At 44.1% G+C, this 18,860-nt stretch overlaps 1 protein-coding gene across 1 annotated transcript in view; it reads left to right on the plus strand.

Moving 5' to 3' along the window:
* Positions 1-18,860, plus strand: part of ARHGEF4 (Rho guanine nucleotide exchange factor 4) — a 348,062-nt gene that overhangs the window by 149,278 nt on the left and 179,924 nt on the right. The window contains exon 4 of the mRNA XM_052652785.1: positions 4,697-8,359. Within this exon, the coding sequence (XP_052508745.1) occupies positions 4,697-8,359 (3,663 nt within the window). The remainder of the gene's footprint in view (positions 1-4,696; positions 8,360-18,860) is intronic.

The raw sequence follows: 18,860 nt of genomic DNA on the forward strand, positions 1-18,860 counted from the left end.
AACCAGTCAGTTGTTCCATACAGGAAGCAACAGTTAGAAACTTGCATGGAACAGGTTTCTCAGGAGACAGATAAGATGGTCTGGTATTCCCATCTCTTTAAGAGTTTTACACAGTTTGTTATGACTTTAGCATAGTCAATGAAACAGAGGTAGATAATTTTCTAGAATTCCCTTGCTTTCTCTATGATTCAGTAAATGTTTGCAATTTGATCTCTGGTTCCCCTGCCTTTTTTAAACCCAGCTTGAACATCTGGAAGTTCTTGGTTTGTGTAATGCTGAAGTCTAGCATGCAGGGTTTCGAGTACAACCTTACTAGCATGGGATATGACTGCAGCTGTCCAGTGGTTTGAACTCTCTTTGGCACAACCCTTCTTGGGAACTGGGATAAGAACTGACCTTTTCCAGTCCTGTGACTATTGCTGGGTTTTCCAGATTTGCTGACATATTTAATGTAGCACTTTGATAGAAACATCATTTAGGATTTGAAAAAGCTCTGCTGGAAATCCATCACCTCCACTAGTTTTATTGACAGCAGTGCTTCCTAAGGCCCACTTGACTTCCCACTCCAGAATATCTGGCTCTGGGTGAGTGACCACACCATTATGGTTAGCCAGGTCATTAAGATTTTTTTACACAATTCTTCTGTATATTCTTTCCATCTCTTCTTGATCTCTTCTGCATCGGTTAGGTCTTGGCCATTTCTGTCCCTTATTGTGCCCAGTTTTGAATGAAATATTCCTTTGATATTTCCAATATTCTTGAAGAGATCTCTAGTCTTTACCCTTCTGTTGTTTTCTTCCATTTCTTTGCATTGTTCATTGAAGAAGGCCTTCTTGTGGAACTCTGCATTTAGTTGGGTATACATTTCCCTTTCTCCCCCGTTTTTCACTTCTCTTCTTTCTTCAGCTATTTGTAAAGCCTCCTCTGACAACCACTTTGTCTTCTGGCTTTTCTTTTTCTTTGGGATGGTTTTGTTTTCTGCCTCCTATACAATATTACAAACCTCTGTCCATAGTTCTTCAGGTGCTGTTTACTAGATTTAATCTCTTGAATTTGTATATTCAAGGGATTATACTTGAATAATCACTTCCACTGTATATTCATAGGGGATTTGATTTAAGTCATACCTGGCTCTAGTGGGTTTCCCCATTTCTTTAGCTTATACCTGAATTTTGCTATGAAAAGCTGATAATCTGAGCAACAGTCAGCTACAGGTCTTGTTTTTGCTGACTGTACACAGACTCTCTATCTTTGACTACAAAGAATGTAATCAATCTGATTTCAGTATTGACCATTTGGTGATGTCCATGTATAACGCCATCTCTTTTGTTGTTGAAAAAGGGTGTTTACTATGACCAGTGTGTTCTCTTGGCAGAATTCTGTTAGTCTTTGCCCTGCTTCATTTTGTACTCCAAGGCTAAACTTCCCTGTTACTCCAAGTACCTCTTGACTTCCTACTTTTGCATTCCAATCCACTATGATGAGTAGGACATCTTTTTTTGGTGTTAGTTCTAGGAGGTCTACTAGGTCTTCATAGAACTGATCAGCTTCAGCTTCTTCTGCATCAGGGATCGGGGCATAAACTTGAATTACAATGATACTGAATGGTTTGCCTTGGAAATAAACTGAGGTCATTCTGTCACTTTTGAGTTTGCACTCAAGTACTGCGTTTCTGACTCTTTTGTTGATTATGAAGTTTACTCCATTTCTTCTGCAGGATTCTTGCTCACAGTGGTAGATATAGTGGTCATCTGAATTAAATTCACTCATTCCTGTCCATTTTAGTTAACTGATTCCTAAGATGTTGATGTTCACTCTTGCCATCTCCTGCTTAATCACATCCAATTTACCTTGATTCATGGACTTAACATTCCAGGTTCCTGTGCAATACTCTTCTAACAACATCAGATTTTACTTTCATCAGCTGACACATCCACGATCGAGCATCGTTTCTGCATTGGCCCAGCCGCTTCATTCTTTCTGGGACTATTAGTAGTTGTCCTCCACTCTTCCCCAGTAGCATATTGGACACCTTATGACCTGGGGGTCTCATGTTTCAGTGTCATATCTTCTCCACTTTCTATACAGTTCATTGGGTTCTCACAGCAAGTATACTGGGGTGGTTTGTCATTCCCTCTTCCAATGGACCATGTTTTGTCAGAACTTTCCACTATGACCCATCCATCTTGGGTGGCCTTGCACAGCATGGCTCACAGCCTCATTAAGTTATGCAAGCCCCTTTGCTATGACAAAGCAGTGATCCATGAAGGGGATGTATACACTTTAAGGACAATTAAAGCTGGACTTCCAGTGCTCTTGCATAGACTATACCAATTTTGTAATCTGGGAGAGTTTGCGTTTATCTGCTCTGTGATGTCCAACTCTTTGCTACCCCCATGGACTGTAGCCCACCAGGCTCATTTGTCTATGGGATTTTTTTAGGCAAGAATAATGGAGTCAGTTGCCATTTCCTTCTCTAGGGGATCGTCCTGACCCAGGGATCAAACTCATGTCTCCTGTATTTCCTGCACTGTTGGTGGATTCCTTACCCATGGAGCCACTGGGGAAACCAAGCCCCAGTACCAATTTTGTAACCTGGAAGAGTTTAGAAAATTTTTTATTTTTACTGAGACAGAGTGAGACCACTTGCCTGAATACCTGGAAGTCAAAGAAAGGCTTGACCCTCATCAAGACCCAGGCAATGTCCAGTAAAGGGATGCTGAGCAGGAAGCAGGGACAGGAATGAGATCCCCAGCATCTTGGCATAGTCAATGTCCATATCATTGGTCATTTGGAATTTGGGATTTGGGAATTTTTCCAAAAGGCCTGAAGCATATGAATATTGATACCAATATGAGTCTATGAGGTGACATCAAACTATAACAATGTTGAAAGAACTACTGAAATGCTCTAAAGTCAGGGGGTCCCTTCCCAGTTTAATAACAGGTCATCAAAGTGAGGGAACAGAGGTGCTTTTGAAGGCAGGAGTTACTGAGAAGGAACCTGTAGCTGGCTCCCTGCTCCCTGTTCAATTCTCTGTTCATGAAACACAGACTTGCCATTACACAGCCTTCCCTGCTTGCCAAGGTATATTCACATCTGACCTTCTTGGCCTTACCAGGCCGTGGGACGTCTGTAGGCCATAGGCTGTGTTCCTGATGTACAGTGAGGAGCTTGCCACCTGGAAGCTGAGCCGCTGAAGCAAGTGTCCGCAGCAGACTAGGGGGACATCCTCTCTTGTCTTGGGTACCCCAAGGCCACCACAAAGCCCTCCTTCCTGGATGGTTTGATTTTTAATGTTTCCTCTCCTATTCCCAACTCCTTCCTGCTTTGCAACGTATTTGAAACTATATGATACTAAATTATCTGATGCTAATACAGTATCATATTATTTTTTATTTTCTGAATCTACCTTATAGCTTATATAGCTTACACATCACCATCACATTCTTTTATGTTTGTCTGCTTTTCTCCTCTCAATTGAAGAAGATTAAAAACACATTTATTTTGAGAAACCTCTAATGACAGGTCCTCAGAATATGTACTTGGGAAAGGCTGGTTGAATGAATGACTTCTGTACAAAATTTGTGTGAGGAGCCTTAGCTGGAAATGTTTGTCCTATTCCTGGCCTGGGGAATCTTTGAGCGTTAGATAACTGAATGCTGGGTAGCATTATCACAAATTTCAAAGTGTTGCATGTATAACACATGTTACAACTGGGATATGTGGGTGAACCTATAAAATACTGTGCTGAGAGAAAGAAGCCAGGTCCCAAAGAATACATTCTGCATATTCTGATCATCTGACACTTTTAGAAAAGGCAACTCTAGATTGTGTGACAGAAACAGGTCACAGAGAGGAAGAGGGGAGATGAACAGTGATTGGAGAAGAGCAGGGACATTTCTGGGAAAAGGAAATACTCAGGATTTTTATCATATTGATAAAATATGATTTTTACCATATTTGATTTATCATATCAAAAATCTTTGTTCAGGTTTTCAGGTTAATTGGTTTTTGGCCAACCCACTCCATGGGCATATACATTTGTCAAAAAGCTCAGGTCTGTATACTTTTAAGGAGATGCATATAAATGATGTATAAAGAGTTGATTGAAATATGTGTAATGAGAGAAGTATGAAAATACTAGCCCCTACTTTTCCTCCTGTTCTCAAAGCTATCTTGGGCATTTATAACATCTTGATACATGATTGCAGTTTCAATAATTCTTGTGTGTGTGTTCTCTTTTTCCTTTGGCAGCAGCAAACCTAAATCAGAAAATACTTCTAAGTGAATGAACTTTGACTTTAATCCAGCTGGTTGCATAAGAACTAACAGAACACAAAACAAACACATATTCATTTGCTCTTTCTTGCTGAAATCAGGAGGCAGAGATTTGCTCCTCACCATGACTCACACGTTTTATTAACTAAACTGCCCATGCTCATCCCACTTATTTTAATTAGGGTTGCTTTAACCATGTGCTACACTTTCTCCCTATTGTGTGGGTTTGACTCCATCACTTCTTTTCTGTGTTACTAAAAAGTAGCTTTTCCTATTTACCTCTCTTTCAAGGGCACATGGGGGAACTAATGCGACCCTTTTGAGCCTTCTTCCTTCTGACAAAGGCAGGGACAGTGTGCGTGTGTACAGGTGTCCTCAGGCCTTGTCTCTGACTCTCGTCTTCTTGCCCTTCCAGACTCCAGAGCCCAGTGCACACCTGCCAGGCCACGGTGACACTGAAGGTCAGCAGCGCCCCCCTTCTCCTGCAGAACCAGAGGAGCAGGAGTGGAGCCAGAAAACAGACCACGATGATCTTGAGACACCGTCCCACCACAGTGAAAGTCCATCAGACACCGAAACTGATCCCTTTGAAAGCGCTTCTGACACCGAGTCCCTGCCTGGTGACCTCCTAGAGGGAATCTGCCTCCCTCCACGTGGTACCTCTGAGGACAAGGAAGCACACAAGGGATTCTTTGACACCCCAGCATCTGGGAACCCTCGGGAGCAATATTTGACAGATGTCCCTGGGCTTGACCCAAAGGAGGAACTAGATCTGTGCCTTGACTTCAAGGAAGAGTCTCACAAAAGTGGGTTACGAACCTTTGCTACAGCTGCTGGAGAAGTGAGGGCCATCCTCCAGGAGGATGTGGCTGGCCCAGAGCTAGAGCTGCCACCAGGAAGGGCTGCTCTCCTCACACAGAGCTGTGCACGGGGGCTTACAGGCAGTTACAGCCTCCCACCAGCAAAGGTGGTGACTGTCCAAGACATCACAGGGTTCTCTGTTTTTCCTCCTCAGAGATCCAGGTCTGAGAGTCATCTGGGCACCCCACTGGTCTGGCCCCTTCTTCTCTGGTGCACTGAACAGAGCCAGAGCTGGCCGAATATCCAAAACAGGCAGAGGGGATGCCAACTGTCCCTCAGAAGCCCGCTGAATAGCACAGCCCCTCTGGGAGCCAGGGCAGGGAAAAAATGTCCTCCAGACCCCACATCGGGGTTGCTCTGCTCCCCGTACAGCTTTGATACCACCCGCTGGCTTCCTTTAGGGACATCCTGCCTCCTACATTCCAAGTTTTACCATAGTGTCCCAGAAAATACTGATGATGAAGGCAGGGCACTCCCAAGGCACTGCTGTTGGCTCACAAGGACTCTGAACAAGACCCAGTCCATAGCAGAATTTCCCTTAAGAAACTCCGAGGATCCTTTAGGGCAGAACTTTGTGACGTTTGGGACCCATCTGAAGGAAGAGACAGAAGCAGAACGGGCTCCAATAACACGAACCCCTCTTCACCCTGTTCCCACCCAGCTGTCTCACTTACTTCCTACTTCCCAAAGGAAGACTCTTCCTTTGAAGGATCAGTACAAACTCAGGGCTCTAAACTGGAAAAGGGCCTCTCAGGACACACCCTCTGAAGATCTCTGGCTGGAAAACCAGTTAGGACAGGATTCTAGGTCCTGCCCAGTCTCTTCATGCCTTACTGCAGAGTTGGTGAGCCTCACCACAGAGGAAGTGCCAGTGCCAGCAGAGTGCAAGTCCGGACACGGCCCAGAAAGCAGACCAGAGGAGCCCCAAGGCCCTGGCCAGGCACCAGATGCTGAGGACGTGAGTGATGCACAGAAGCACCTTCAGGACATTTCTGCTGAGCCAGGAAACCAAACCAGCAATTACACATCAAAGTATATCCTCAGCGAAAAAAGAAAGCCATCTGCTAGGGCCAAGTTCCCACATCATCCCAACAAGAGCGGGTCACTGGTGTGGAACAGAGACTGGGGAGTTTGCTCCAGAGTGAGCGATAATTCATATGCTCCAGAGACAACCCTGAAATCAAGCACAGCAGACACTTTAAAGGAAGCAGAAGACGTGATGGTTCCAGATCCCAGCTTCACAAAAAATGCCTTGCAGGGGTTTTCAGGAGTCTCAGCAGCCACCATGTCTCACTGCAGCTGTGGGGATGAGGAATGTGAACAGGGGCACAAGGGTGATACAATACCCTTTGCAGAGGGCCTCCAGACAGAGCCCAAAGCAGACACATCTTCTAGGGGCACGCTCATCATTATAGCTGTTGAGCAGAAAGGGCTGCAGGCCACCAGGAAGAAAATGGGTCCTCTGCTAAAATCACAGTCCTGTGAGTTTCTAGAGGAAAGACCAGGGTCTCCCTACAGTGCTAGAGCAACCCCCTGTGAGTCTCCTCTGGCTGGGAAACCAAAAACTTGTGGCAAAGAGTGTGAAATGCCAGCAGCCTGCAGCCTACAAGGTAACGATGGGGCTCTTCGGCAGGTGGCCCAAGCCTCAGAGCCTGGGATAGTCCTGATCCCCCAGGCTGCTTCGGAAGATTGGTCCCCGGGGAGGAGAAAAACGCCTTCCCAGGAGCACGCAGGGGACATACTGAGCACAGGGGCGCCTATGGAAAAGAACCAACCTGGGGCCAGCCAGAACTCCAGGATTCCAGCAGCCAGGGAGGAAGCTGCTGGGAAGCCCGAGGCCTGGGGCCCTCACCCCGCGGGCAGCCGAGGGCCACCGAGCCCGGAGGACACGCGAGGGGTGTGCGCAGCAGAGGGCGATGCAGACACCGACAAGCAGCCCGGCGCCCAGGCCCGTGCCCGTAAGAGTGCACTCCAACCGCCCAGACTGCCCCACCAGCTCCGCCAAGCATCGCGGGAGCCTGGTAAGCGCCTGGCGTTTCCCAAGGTAATCTCCTTCCGAAAAGGCAAGCCCTCGGCCGCTGAGAGCCCAGGAGGGGGCCACCCTGGGGGTTCTTCCGGCCTCGAGGAACTGTGCTCCGACAGTCAGCGGAGCAGCGCGCAGAGCTTCTCCGGCCAGGCCGGAACTTCTTGCAACGCGCCCGCCAGCACCTTTCCGGTGATCGGCCTCCAGGGATCGAGCCAAGGAGCCCCAGGGCTGATGGAAGGGGGCCGGGTGGAGACGCCTGGGGACCTCGGTAGCAGAAGACAGTCCTCAGAAAGCTGCGACGCCAAGAGACTCAACACTCCAGAGAAAAGACTCAGGGCAAGGTTGGCCTCAGCTCATAAGACCTTTGCAAATTTTTTTGAGTCAAGAGTTTTAGAAAAAGAGAACACTGGTGAATGTTCTTCATGCTCTTCCAAGGACCAGAAGGAAAAGAGCAGGTTGCGCCAGACTTCCTGGCGCACATTCCTGAAAAGCAAAGATGCCCAAGGCTCCAAAAGGTCCTCCTTAGTAAGTCTGATTCCAGGACCAGAAATCTTGAATACCCCCAGCCGTTTCCCACCAGAGACCAATAGCCACTGTGAGAACACAGTGGTGGAACACAAGGAGAGCTATGTTTTTAGAGATCATTGGACACCCACACATTCCCCCATACCTTTGTCATCCAGCAATTTGGCTTCTTCAGATAACAGGAGAAAGAGTGAACCAACTATCAAATGTCCAAGTACCCAGGAAAGTGGTGAATACATACCTCCGAGTACCTTTCCTGAAAAGTCTTGGCCTTTGTCACCCACCAGTCCTGGGAGGCAGCAGGCTGAGATCAGCCGCACCCTTCCCTCAAGCTCCGCCTGTTGCCTGGCACGTGGAAGCCAAAGCGTGCCCTGTAAGCCCCTGAGCCCCAAGCCCCAGAGTCTCAGGCCTGGTGCCCAGCGGGCAGATTTCCACTACCCTGAAAAGGGTAGGGCCATCTCAGTGGTTTCTCTTGGAAGCTACAGCCATGTGGACACCAGCTCAGAGGCCCCTGGAAACCCAAAGATGTCCCAGGCCTGGATAAGCCTCCTGCTTTCTCTGCAGGCATTAGACCAGGGCGAGCAGAAGGAAGAGAGCAGGAAAAGAAGCCAGCAGCCCTGTGGCATAAGCACAGCACCCTCACTGAAGGACCTTCTTGGGAGTGAGGTGAGTTATCTGTGACTCACATCAATCAGCTCACATTTTTTTACCTCTTAAGGAGGATACCACACAGGACATTTTCCTAAGTGAGTGGAGGGGAGGAGTAGGAAGGCCATTCTGCCTTCCATGGAGATTGCCCCACTTACACACATGAGGGTCCCACCAGAATCAACACAGCCAGACTGATTTCTTGAAATCTGCCAAACTAACAAGTGGGAACTGCATTTTGCTGTAATACTGTGTGGTCTCTATTTTCCCTATGTAATTCAAGCTATCTGAATTCCCCTTTGTATCAGTGGCCTGTTCATAGTCTGGTTATTTTGTATCCGGTGGTTGATGTAGGCTTTTTTCTTTCAGCCTTCATTCTTCACCACTGTGAAATTTTTAAAGGAAAATTTCCAACTTTGCTTTCTAGCATGTTTATGGGGTTTTTTTTCCTGAAATCTAAACCTGATCCAGTTTAACTTGTTTGGATATAAGGAGAGATTAGTGGTGCTTCTGAAATTCCTAGTAAAATAAAACAGTCTCTCCCCCAAAGCAAAGGCATCTATCCAGGATAGGGAACAGGTGCTGGGTCAGGCACAAGAAAAGGGATACCAGCTTGGGATTTCTCTCAAGTCAGGCTGCCCTCTGAAGAAGGTAAATTTCAGAAAGAGTAGTCTTGGGACTGTGAAAGCAGACCTCCCTTTTCCTGTCCACTCTTGCACCTATTTGCCCTTGTCCCATTGCTTCTTTAGATAAATAGATGTGATGTCTCTGTGTGCCCAGCACTGTGCTGGTATGGAAGGGCAAAAGGTTCAGCATTAGCCTCAAGCAGGGCCAAATGCAGCCTCCCACCCCCATGTGCTGCCTCCGGGCTCCTGGTAAGCCTGGCCCTTTAGCAAACTGGCTATGGTCTCCCTGTGGCAAGTGTCAGTCGCCCTCTCTGAGCGTGCACCTTTCCCCGGTGCTCAGCCTACGTATATGTTCTGACTTGCAAGCATATATGGCCTTCTCTCTCCTCCTGTTAAGATTTGAAAGAGGAATAGGAATGAACATTTATTCAGCATCTGCTTAGTGTCTGGTCCTTTCCTGGGCACTTGACAATCATCTCACTGTTTGCTAAACACATGCAGTCTGTCCAGGTGTTTGCTGAGGCCCCCTGTACCTGCTCTTCCCATAGACTACACTTCTGTGCACAGGACAAGCTGAAGGCCCTGTGTGCTATAACCGACAAGTCTGGGGTGCTCACTGCAGCCACCAGGCTCTTTGTGGGCTGCTTAGGAGGAAACGAGCTGGGACAGGTGAGCATTCACAGGGTATTCCCAACACACTGGAATTAGACGTTTTGCATTCAAAAGTGAGGACTACCAGCTGAAATGACATCACTTTATTCAACATATGTCCTCATCTGTAAAGTGTTAAATATTAGCTTTCAAAGATTTTTTTCCTATTGTTTTGCTTATTTTTAATTATTAGTAAAAATTAAAAACAAAGCCAGTGCAGATGTAGAAGAGAAAAGGTAACAATTTCCCTTTAAAGCCCCCAGTCACATTCCACAGAAGGAAATAGTGTCAGCAGTTGGATGTATGTTACCTACATTATCTCCACACATCAACAGGATGATAAGGGGGATGGCTCAGCTGGTAAAGAATCCGCCTGCAATGTGGGAGACCTGGGTTTGCTCGCTGGGTTGGGAAGATCCCCTGGAGAAGGGAACAGCTACCCACTCCAGTAGTCTGGCTGGAGAATTCCATGGACTGTATAGTCCATGGGGTCACAAAGAGCATGAGCAACAATGCATGAGCAACTTTCACTTTCACTTTGGGGAAAAGAGGGTTACACAGCAGGTCATACACACATACTACCCTGTATCTTTCTTGTTTACTTCAATAAAACAGCAAATACAGACCTCCAGGGGTTTTATACACATTGTTCTGTAGTTGAAACCAGCATGCTATTTCATAGTATCACTATACTGTATTTAGTTATTTCTCTGTTGATTAATATTGAGGTAAAATCAAACAGTCAGAGTAAAATCAAGTAGTCCAAAAAGATTTTTAGTGCCTAAATAATATAATCATGAAACTGATTTAGTAGTGCTATACATATTAATGTGTATATCTGTACACAGTGGGAAACAGCATTCCCTTCAGACTGTCCCTGTGTTTATGGGAGGAGCAGGCACGGGGGCGTGTATGTGTGCTGTGTTTCCTCCTCCAGCGGAGTCTCCCAACCCAGGGACTGAACCCAATTCTCTTGCATCTCCTCCACTGGCAGGTGGATTCTTTACCACTGTGCCACCTGGGAAGCCCCCAAGTGTGGGGAGCCTCAGCAAACACCCAGACAGCCTGCACGCTGTGATGGTAAAGGACACAAGAATGAGTCAGGCATGAAGTGGATGCTGGATAATTGTTCATTCATATTCTTCTTTCTATGTTAAACCTCACAGGAGGAATGAGAATCACACCCTTGTGCATCAGAACATATGTGAATACCAATACAAGCGAGTGACAGATACATGTACATGGGAAGCAGAGGGAAGAAAAGCTCTGAAAATTTTGCTCTCTCTAGCTGAAGCCCTGGGCAACCATGGGCAGAAACTGAATTTAGAGCTAAAGGTGAGGCTCCATCTAGTGGTTGCTCCTGGGAGAGCAGGCTGTAATTTCAGGAGAAATTGGCAAGGAATCCAGGGGTGTTCCCATTTCTTCATTCCACAATGCTCTTAAGTAGCAAGAGTTCTTTTATTCCAAAACTACCACTGTTAAATTTTCTTCCAGATTTTATTCTGGAGCCATATATTTAACATGGCTATGATCATGTCATCTATGTTCATCTATGTTCAGTTACTCAGTCATGCCTGACTCTGCAACCCCATTGACTGCAGCACGCCAGGCTTCCCTGTCCTTCACCATCTCCTGGAGCTTGCTCAAACTCATGTCCATCAAGTCGATGATGCCATCCAACCATCTCAAACCTCCATCACCCCCTTCTTCTGCCCTCAAGTTTCCCAGAATCGGGTTCTTTTCCAATGAGTCGGCTCTTCACATCAGGTGGCCAAAGTACTGGAGCTTCAGCTTCAATATCAGTCCTTCCAATGAATGTTCAGGACCGATTTCCTTTAGGATTGACTGGTTGGATCTCCTTGCAGTCCAAGGGACTCTCAAGAGTCTTCTCCAACACCACAGTTTGAAAGCATCAATTCTTCAGTGCTCAGCCTTCTTTATGGTCCAACTCTCACATCCATACATGACTGCTGGAAAAACCATAGCTTTGACTAGATGGACATTTGTCAGTAAAGTAATGCCTCGGCTTCTTAATACACTGTCTAGATTTGTCATAACTTTTCTTCCATGTAATTTATAGACGCTTTAACTTCCTGTGATTTCACATCCTGCAGTTTGCTCCTTTAGAGCTCTTTTAATTTGAGATATGCAGCATCATACAGAAAAGCCTAGTGCATAAATGTGTAGACAATATATTGCTGTGAAACAAACACTGAGTAACCTGCACTTGAGTTAGAACACTACAGCCCTTCCTGGTCCAAGAGTCCTTCCTCCTAGCTGACAATAGGCTCTGTGCCACCTTCTATGGTATTCACTTCTTTGTCTCATTATAGTTTTACTGCTTACCTTTGTGCCTCCAAACAATGTAGTTTATTTTTGCCTATTTTTGAACTTCATGTGCATACCACCTTATGTGTTCTTTTATTCCTTATCCACTTGGTTTACTCTAATTTTGTTAAGACTCATCCTTGTGCTGTGCGTGGAAAGTTCTTTCATTTTCATCATTATGTACAATGACTTTGAATCAGCATTGCACAGCATATGTATCAGTCAGCTGTTGCTGCCAGGAAGCTTTGTGCCCAGGTGCCTACTGCATGAGCATATGCCTTTCTGTTGGATGTGCCTCCTAGGAGTGAAATGGCTTGGTCATTGGGGCTGCTTAACTTCAGCTTTTCTAGCTTTACTAGATACTGCCAGATATCATTCCAAAGTGATTGTGCCAATTTACACTCACTCCATAAGAGTTTCCTTTTCCCCATAGTCTCATTAGCCTTTACTTGATATTGTTAACCAATTTTAACCATTCTGTTAAGCAGGTAGACATAATCTGCATTTCCCCAATGTCTGAAGAGGGCTTCCCAGGTGACACAAATGGTAAAGAATCCATCTGCCAATGCAAGAGATGCAGGTTGCATTCCTGGGTCAGTAAGATCCCCTGGAGAAGGAAATGGAAAACCACTCAGTATTCTTCCTGGGAAATCTCATGCATGGACAGAAGAGCCTGGAGGGCTACAGTCCATGGGGTTGCAAAGAGTCAGACACAACTGAGTGCTGCACTGGCTAATGTCTAAAGATGCTCAGTGCAGTTCAGTCACTCAGTTGTGTCCAACGCTGCAACCCCATGGACTGCAGCATGCCAGGCTTCCCTGTCCATCACCAACTTCTGGGGCTTGCTCAAATTTGTGTCCATTGAGTCAGTGATGCCATCCAACTATCTCATCCTCTGTTGTCCCCTTCTCTTCCTTCTTTCAATCCCTTCCAGCATCAGGGTCTTTTCCAATGAGTAAGCTCTTTGCATGAGGTGGCCAAAGTATTGGAGTTTCAGCTTCAACATCAGTCCTTCCAATGAACATCCAGGACTGATCTGTAGGATGGACTGGTTGGATCTCCTTGCAGTTGAAGGGACTCTAAATAGTCTTCTCCAACACCACAGTTCAAAAGCATCAATTCTTTAATGCTCAGCTTTCTTTATGATTCAACTCTCACATCCATACATAACTACTGGAAAAACCGTAGCTTTGACTTCACAGACCTTTGTCAGAAAAGTAATGTCTCTGCTTCGTAATATGCTGTCTAGGTTTGTATTAGCTTTTCTTCCAAGAAGCAAGCATCTTTTAATTTCATGGCTGCAGTCACCATCTGCAGTGATTTTGGAGCCCCCCAAAATAAAGTCTGTCACTGTTTCCATTGTTTCCCCAACTATAAGCCTTGAAGGGATGGGACCGGATGCCATGATCTTAGTTTTTTGAATGTTGAGTTTTAAGCCAACTTTTTCACTCTCCTCTTTCACCTTCATCAAGAGGCTCTTTAGTTCCTCCTTGCTCTCTGACTCTATTGTAGAATCATCTGCATATCTGAGGTTATTGATATTTCCCCCAGCAATCTTGATTTTGGCTTGATTTCATCCAATATTGATTTCATCCGGCCCAGCATTTCGCATGATGTACTCTGCATATAAGTTAAACAAGCAGGGTAACAATATACAGCCTTGAGGTATTCCTTTCCCAACTTGGAATCAGTTCATTGTTCTATGTCTGATTCTAACTGTTGCTTCTTGACCTGCATGCAGATTTCTCAGGAGGCAGGTAAGGTGGTCTGGTAGTTCTATGTCTTTAAGAATTTTCCAGTTTGTTGTGATCCACACAGTCAAAAGCTTTAGCATAGTCACGGAAGCAAAAGTAGATGTTTTTCTGGAATTCTCTTGCTTTTACTATGATCCAGCGGTTGTTGGCAATTTGATCTCTGGTTCTTCTGCCTTCTCTAAATCTGGTTTGAACATCTGGAAGTTCTTGGTTAACATACTGTTGAAGCCACACTTGGAGAATTTTGAGCATTACTTTACTAGCGTGTGAGATGAGTGCAATTGTGCACTAGTTTGAGCATTCTTTGGCATTGTCTTTCTTTGGGATTGGAATGAAAACTGACCTTTTCCAGTCCTGTGGACACTGCTGAGTTTTCCAGATTTGCTGGCATATTGAGTTAACAGCATCATCTTTTAGGATTTGAAATAGCTCAGCTGGAATTCCATCACCTCCACTGGCTTTGTTCATACTGGTGCTTCCTAAGGCTCATTTTTTTTTTTTAATTTTATTTTTTGGCCACAAGGCATATGAGATCTTCCCTGACCAGGGATTGAACTCATGTCCCATGTGTTGGAAGCACAGAGTCTTAACCACTAGACCACCAGAGAAGTCCCCCTAAGGCTCATTTGACTTCACACTCCAGGATGTCTGGCTCTAGGTGAGTGATCACACCATCGTGGTTGTCTGGGTCATTAAGATATTTTTTGGATAGTTCTGTGTATTCTTGCCACCTCTTCTTAATATCTTCTGCTTCTGTTAGGTGCACACCGTTTCTGTCCATTATTGTGCCCATCTTTGCATGAAGTGTTTCCTTGGTATCTCTAATTTTCAAGAAGAGATCTCTAGTCTTTCCTGTTTTATTGTTTTCCTTTTTCTTTGCAGTGATCACTTAAGAAGGCCTTCTTATCTCTCCTTGCTATTCTTTGGAACTCTGAATTCAGAGTTTTCCTTTTCTTTCTTTGCCTTTTCTCCTTTCCTTTTCTCCTTTACCTTTCACTTATCTTCTTTTCTCAGCCCTTTCTAAGGCCTCCTCAGACAACCATTTTGCTTTTTTGTATTTCTTTTTCTTGGGGATAGTTGTTATCACCACCTCCTGTACAGTGTCACAAATCTCCATCCATAGTTCTTCAGACACTCTGTCTACCAGAGTTAATCACTTGAATCTATTTGTCACTTCCACTGTATAATCGTAAGGGATTTGATTTAGATCATACCTGAATGGTCTAGTGGTTTTCCCTACTTTCTTCAATTTAAGTCTGAATTTTGCAATAAGGAGTTGATGATCTGAGTCACAGTCAGCTCCCAGTCTTGTTTTTGCTAAAGGTATAGAGCGTCTATACACCCTTTTAATGCTTTTTGACAATTTGGATATTCTCTTTGGGGACGTGTCTGACCTAATACCTTGTCCATTTGTCAATGAAGTTGTCTTTTACTTATTGATTGTACATATTCTGGATACAATCACTTTGTTGGTTGAATGTGCCATCAATATGATTTCCCACTCCATGGTTTATCTTTTTTCCTTATTTGGTGATATCTTTTAATGAACAGAAATTCTAAATTTCATTGTTTTCAAGAGTATCCATCTATTCTTTACCCCCGAGTCATGACTCAGTTCAGTTCAGTTCAGTTGCTCAGTCGTGTCCGACTCTTTGCGACCCCATGAATCACAGCATGCCAGGCCTCCCTGTCCATCACCAACTCACAGAGTTCACTCAAACTAATGTCCATCGAGTCGGTGGTGCTATCCAGCCATCTCATTCTCTGTCGTCCCCTTCTCCTCCTGCCCTCATTCCCTCCCAGCATCAGAGTCTTTTCCAGTGAGTCAACTCTTCACATGAGGTGGCCAAAGTATTGGAGTTTCACCTTTAGCATCATTCCTTCCAAAGAACACCCAGGACTGATCTTCTTTAGAATGGACTGGTTGGCTCTCTTTGCAGTCCAAGGGACTTTCAAGAGTTTTCTCCAACACCACAGTTCAAAAGCATCAATTCTTCAGTGCTCAGCCTTCTTCACAGTCCAACTCTCACATCCATACATGACTACTGGAAAAACCATAGCCTTGACTAGATGGACATTTGTTGGCAAAGTAATGTATCTGCTTTTCAATATTCTAGCTAGGTTGGTCATAACTTTCCTTCAAGGAGTAAGCGTCTTTTGATTTCATGGCTGCAATCGCCATCTGCAGTAATTTTGGAGCCCAAAAAAATAAAGTCTGACACTGTTTCCACTCTTTCCCCATCTATTTCCCAGGAAGTGAGGGGACCAGATGCCATGATCTTCGTTTTCTGAATGTTGAGCTTTAAGCCAACTTTTTCACTCTCCTCTTTCACTTTCATCAAGATGCTTTTTAGATCCTCTTCACTTTCTGCTATAAGGGTGGTGTCATCTGCATATCTGAGGTTATTGATCTTTCTCCCAGCAATCTTGATTCCAGCTTGTGCTTCTTCCAGCCCAGCATTTCTCATGATGTACTCTGCATATAAGCTAAATAAGCCAGGTTACAATATACAGCCTTGACATACTCCTTTTCCTATTTAGAACCAGTCTGTTTTTCCATGTCCAGTTCTAACTGTTGCTTCCTGACCTGCATAGAGGTTTCTCAAGAGGCAGGTCAGGTGGTCTGGTATTCCCATCTCTTTCAGAATTTTCCAGATTATTGTGATCCACACAGTCAAAGGCTTTGGAATAGTCAATAAAGCAGAAATAGATTTCTCTAAATTACCTTTTTAAAACTTTCATGGACTTACTGTTTACATGTAGGTCTCTGAGATGTCTACAGCTGACTTTTGTGTTCCATTAGCCTCTGTCCATCCTTGTGCCAGCTCAGGGTCTTTATTGCTGTAGATGTATATACTGTTGCTGTCCAGGTGACCACATCCTCTCACCATGTTCTTCTTCAATTTGATAAATATTTACTGAACACCAGCTGTGAACCAGGCAATATCCTAGGCACTATGGATATAGTATTGAAAAGCATATAAAAATATCTCTGTCCTCAAGGGAGGGGCAGGAGGTGAGAGTGAGTAAATAATTGAGTAAATAAGATTATTTCCGATATTGAAAAGACTATTAACACTGAAATGTAATTAAGAAAAATCGAAAATGTTAATGGGATAGGACTCCCTTAGCTTAGAAGTCTGAAGTCTAACAGAACCTTTCAGGTGGCTCTCTCAGGTCCAGTCCAACTTCTCAGTGATGAGGAAGAATTTCCTTAACTACAGACAGCCATGTAATTTAGCCCTCCACAGTGTCACCTTACACCTGGGATATTCTAGCATATTTGTGTGTATGATGGAGAACAAGAGGAGGCAATCCTTGGGAGTAAAAAGGTGCTGTTTGCATGTAGAGATTTTTAATTTCAGGTAGAGGAATAGAGAACTTAGGATTCCAGGGAAAGCAAATTTTAGCATCTTATTTATAATCTTATTTGTACATAGATGGGTTTGTGCTCCTGGCTAAGAGGGCTTAGAAGGAGACCAAGATCAAGAGGGAGCAAGAAAAGAAATGACTGTGGGAGCATCTGCTTAATGAATGCTGAGTGGTTTACCTGACCTTCTCCCATCCTCTTCCCTGACGTGGGAAGTGCTGTTTCTACTTAGAGATTTTAAGTGAGGGTGGGGAAGTACAATGTGAACATTTTCTAACCTTGAAGTCTTTTGTATTCTAAAATTTATGAGGAGAGGCACAGGCCCTAAAATAGCTAAAACAGTTTTGTAAAAGTAATAAAGTAAGAGGACTCCATCTACCCAATATTAGTTAGGGCTACTTAATCAATTGTGGTATTGGGGTAGGGATAGACATATAGATCATAAGAAAAGAGTAGAGAACCCCAAAACAGATACATACACATACACTCAACTGGTTTCTGATGCAAAAGCAATTTAGTGGACAAACAGTAGTCTTTTCAACAAACAAGGCTCAGGTATTTGGACATCCATAGGGGAAAAAACTAAATCTAACCTCACACTTTATTAAAAAACAATTCAAAATTAATTAATCACACATTTAAATGTAAAACATAACACTATAAGATTTTTAGGGGGAAATCTTTGAGATCTAGAAAATAATAAAGAGTTCTTAGTCACAATACCAAAGTTACATCCATAATGGAAAAAAATAATAAATTGGACTTCATCAAAATCAAAACCTTTTGCTGTACAAAGAAACACTCTGGTAGGAAGATAAAAAGCTAAACCACACATTGGGGAGACTTTATTTGCAAGCCACATATTAAATTGAAGAAAGTAGGGAAGACCACTAGACCATTCAGGTATGACCTAAATCAAATCCCTTATGATTATACAGTGAAAGTGAGAAATAGATGTAAGGGCCTAGATCTGATAGATAGAGTGCCTGATGAACTATGGAATGAGGTTCGTGACATTGTACAGGAGACAGGGATCGAGACCATCCCCATGGAAAAGAAATGCAAAAAGCAAAATGGCTGTCTAGGGAGGCCTTACAAATAGCTGTGAAAAGAAGAGAGGTGAAAAGCAAAGGAGAAAAGGAAAGATATAAGCATCTGAGTGCAGAGTTCCAAAGAATAGCAAGGAGAGATAAGAAAGCCTTCTTCAGCAATCAATGCAAAGAAATAGAGGAAAACAACAGAATGGGAAAGACTAGAGATCTCTTCAAGAAATTAGAGATACCAAGGGAACATTTCATGCAAACATGGGCTCAATAAAGTAAAGAAATGGTATGGACCTAACAGAAGCAGAAGATACTAAGAAGAGGTGGCAAGAATACACAGAAGAACTGTACAAAACAGATCTTCATGACCCAGATAATCACGATGGTGTGATCACTCACCTAGAGCTAGACATCCTGGAATGTGAAGTCAAGTGGGCCTTAGAAAGCATCACTATGAACAAAGCTAGTGGAGGTGATGTAATTCCAGTTAAGCTATTTCAAATCCTGAAAAATGATGCTGTGAAAGTGCTGCACTCAATATGCCAGCAAATTGGGAAAACTCAGCAGTGGCCACAGGACTGGAAAAGGTCAGTTTTCATTCTAATCCCAAAGAAAGGCAATGCCAAAGAATGCTCAAACTAGTGCACAATTCCACTCATCTCACATGCTAGTAAAGTCATGCTCAAAATTCTCCAAGCCAGGCTTCAGCAATACGTGAACTGTGAACTTTCAGATGTTCAAGCTGGT

This window comes from Budorcas taxicolor, chromosome 2, assembly GCF_023091745.1.
Source record: "Budorcas taxicolor isolate Tak-1 chromosome 2, Takin1.1, whole genome shotgun sequence".
Classification (NCBI taxonomy): domain Eukaryota; kingdom Metazoa; phylum Chordata; class Mammalia; order Artiodactyla; family Bovidae; genus Budorcas; species Budorcas taxicolor.